Below are 2,803 nucleotides of genomic sequence, written 5' to 3'. Positions count from 1 at the left end.
AATTTAATGATGCAAAATTTTCACACCATGTCGCCAGAATTTAATTTCCAACTCATATCCCATTTATGATGGACTCCGGTGTCACTGCAAACGATAAAAGTTCCATTAAGTAAAAAAATCAATCAGATTGGCCCTTTCAATTTATAATGTATTAGTGATAACCAACAACATCTACACTAAAAAAAGGATACATCATATGAGATACCTTCATTTTGAAGATCGTAGAATATCTCTGAAAACAATATTTTTGGTTCTTCTGCCGGTGGAATCAAGATCTTTGTTAGGTTTAGCTAGCATCCATGTAGTTGAACGTGAAACACCTCTTGATAAGGCAACATATAGCTGTCGATAAGAGAAAACAGGCTCTGGAAGATAGATCCCAACATTTGGTATAGTTTGACCCTGAGCTTTATTTATAGTCATTCCAAAACTGAGTCTTATTGGAAATTGTTTCCTTTTGAACTTGAAAGGTAGTGAAATATCTTCTGATGGAGACAATGGAATCCTTGGTATAAAAACTCGATTTCCAGCATGCTGTCCATTTATAATTTCACAATCAATTGCATTGTCTTCGAAAGCCTTCACTATAAGTCGAGTTCCATTGCACAGTCCATGAGGAGGATCCAGATTTCGAATAAGTATGACAGGACAGTTCTTCTTAATTTTAAGCTCATGCGGAGGAAGACCATTTGGAGTAATTGAGTTCAGAAAATCAAGAGGATAGTTATTAGTTGAGTCATCATCTACAGAATCATGACTGTAGTAAACCTTTTCTTCTCCAGAAAACTTTGCAATCATCATCGCGTTGAGGCTATCAACATACTCATTTCTTGTTGACAAGATAGCACGCTCGCGCATGTAACTGGCGGAGGTGCAGTTGTTAGCTAGATCAGGAAACACATGATCGATGAGAATATCAATAGACTGATCATTATTATACTCAAGCATAATGTCATCTGGCAGATCCACATAATCATTTGGGAAGGTCTTTTCTGTTCCATCATCAATTCTTAATAGAAACTGCGAGAACCATACATCATTCTGGGCTCTCATATTCTGCTTCAACCGTATTATCTTGATATCATCCCATATATAGGATTGAAGCAAGGTAGCATCACAAATTTGTGCTATAGTACCTCTAGCAACAACAGGTAGAATTTGTCTGAAATCCCCTCCAAATACCATTATTTTACCACCAAATGGTAAATCACACCCTGTAATATCATGTAACGATCTGTCAAGTATTTCCACAGCCTGCCTTCGTGTCATCGCAACCTCATCCCATATAATTAAAGACGCCTCATGCAATAGTGCCGCAGTAACACTTTGTTTGGTAAAGTTGCAAACAGAATTATCTTGAAGTTTTATGGGAATTTTGAACATCGAATGAGCCGTACGACCTCCAGGCATGATGGATGTTACAATACCAGATGTAGCTGTAGCCACTGCGATGCGGTCCGTAGATCGAACTTTGGTCAAAAGAGCCCTGTAAAGATGTCTTGCCGGTCCCACCAGGACCATCCACAAAGAAAATTTTTCGTTTATTTCCGATGACATGATCAAAAATTTCGTTAAAACCTTCCATTTGCTCAATATTGAGAGACTCGGCTAATTTAATATCTTCATCAAATACAACAATTTTCCTCTCAATTAGTTCCCTATAATAATCTCTATTTGTCTCACCTGTTCGGCCAAAATTTTAATTATAAGTACAAGTATACAATAAACAATAATAATAGCAACACAACATCGCAAATAAAGTTGGAAAAATATATTACCAGACTAATGCATATGTGGCAGGCCGTAATTTCTAATGTCTTTACCCATCGAGGAGAGAATATCCGCGATGTCCCTAAGGACAAATTGTTCAACACTTGAAGAATTTCCATGAACACGCACATAGTCCTCAGCCATTGATTCGAAATGTTTATCCCAGAGGGTACGAATGTTTGTGTACTCGCAGAAAATCATAATTGTGGCAAACATTCTTCTGAGAGCACATGGCATTTGAAAAGCTACTGCTTCACTAAGTGCATTGTCGAGTGACCTATCTGTTTCAACAAGACCAAGTTTCTCATAGCATTCTCTAAAAGTAGGACTCACCACACCACGAACTATTCTGATTGATATGAATGATGTTGGACCTCGAACATGATTTAGAAGAACTCGAAGATTGAATCTTTCGCCCTCAGATGGGTACGCATACACCAAACTTCCAATCTGGTAACTTCTTTTTCTAGTAGACCAAAATTTTTTGGACTTGTTCCATGTATAATGTTCTGGAAATTCCCTATATAAGTATCTTCGAGCATTTGGATCTTCACTGTTCATTCTGAAGAATTCTGTTAGCATCGATCTTTGGTTCCTAGCGTGTTCCAGCACATCTTCAAGGTTGTCGTCATCATTGAATAGGACCATGTGCATGCCAGGAAGATGAACTTGCATCTGTAAAACATGGGGATACATAGAAAACATTGGGAACCTATAGAGCCGGTATACTGCTTCAATAGACGTTATACACCGTGCTTTCCTGTACTGTTTAATTTCATTTATCTCTATCTCTCCATTCTGGTCTTGATTCGAACTGCGAATGATGCAAAGTCTGTGCCCTTGTATACATATTTATAAAGATACTTGCAACCTTTGATACTGCTTGAAACTTCAACATTGATGTGGCAATTATATCTCATCAGGAGTGTTGGATTATACGGTACAACCCATCTATTATCCAACCATTTCTTACGCACAAATACCTTGGGAAGGTTTTTTCTGTTCCATCACCAATTTTTAATAGAAACTGCGA

General features: G+C 37.7%; 1 protein-coding gene across 1 annotated transcript; it reads right to left on the bottom strand.

The window, feature by feature from the left end:
* Positions 1-207: 207 nt before the first annotated feature.
* On the bottom strand, positions 208-1,914 carry LOC120645372 (ATP-dependent DNA helicase PIF1-like). Its single transcript, XM_039922163.1, has 3 exons — positions 1,824-1,914; positions 1,579-1,683; positions 208-1,214 (listed from the first exon to the last, which is right to left on the bottom strand). Exons 1-3 carry the CDS (start codon positions 1,912-1,914, stop codon positions 208-210), a joined length of 1,203 nt encoding a protein of 400 aa, XP_039778097.1.
* Between the last annotated feature and the right edge of the window lie 889 nt (positions 1,915-2,803).

This window comes from Panicum virgatum, chromosome 8K (genome assembly GCF_016808335.1).
Source record: "Panicum virgatum strain AP13 chromosome 8K, P.virgatum_v5, whole genome shotgun sequence".
NCBI classification, from domain to species: Eukaryota; Viridiplantae; Streptophyta; class Magnoliopsida; order Poales; family Poaceae; genus Panicum; species Panicum virgatum.
This window is presented reverse-complemented; position numbering and strand designations above follow the sequence as displayed.

Excerpts from the sequence above, each read along its gene's own strand:
- LOC120645372 (XM_039922163.1), bottom strand. The coding sequence starts at position 1,914 with ATGGCTGAGGACTATGTGCGTGTTCATGGAAATTCTTCAAGTGTTGAA. Across the intron at positions 1,684-1,823 it reads GGATATTCTCTCCTCGATGG|GTGAGACAAATAGAGATTAT; the intron begins GTAAAGACATTA and ends TTGGCCGAACAG. Across the intron at positions 1,215-1,578 it reads CAATATTGAGCAAATGGAAG|GGTGTGATTTACCATTTGGT; the intron begins GTTTTAACGAAA and ends ATGATATTACAG.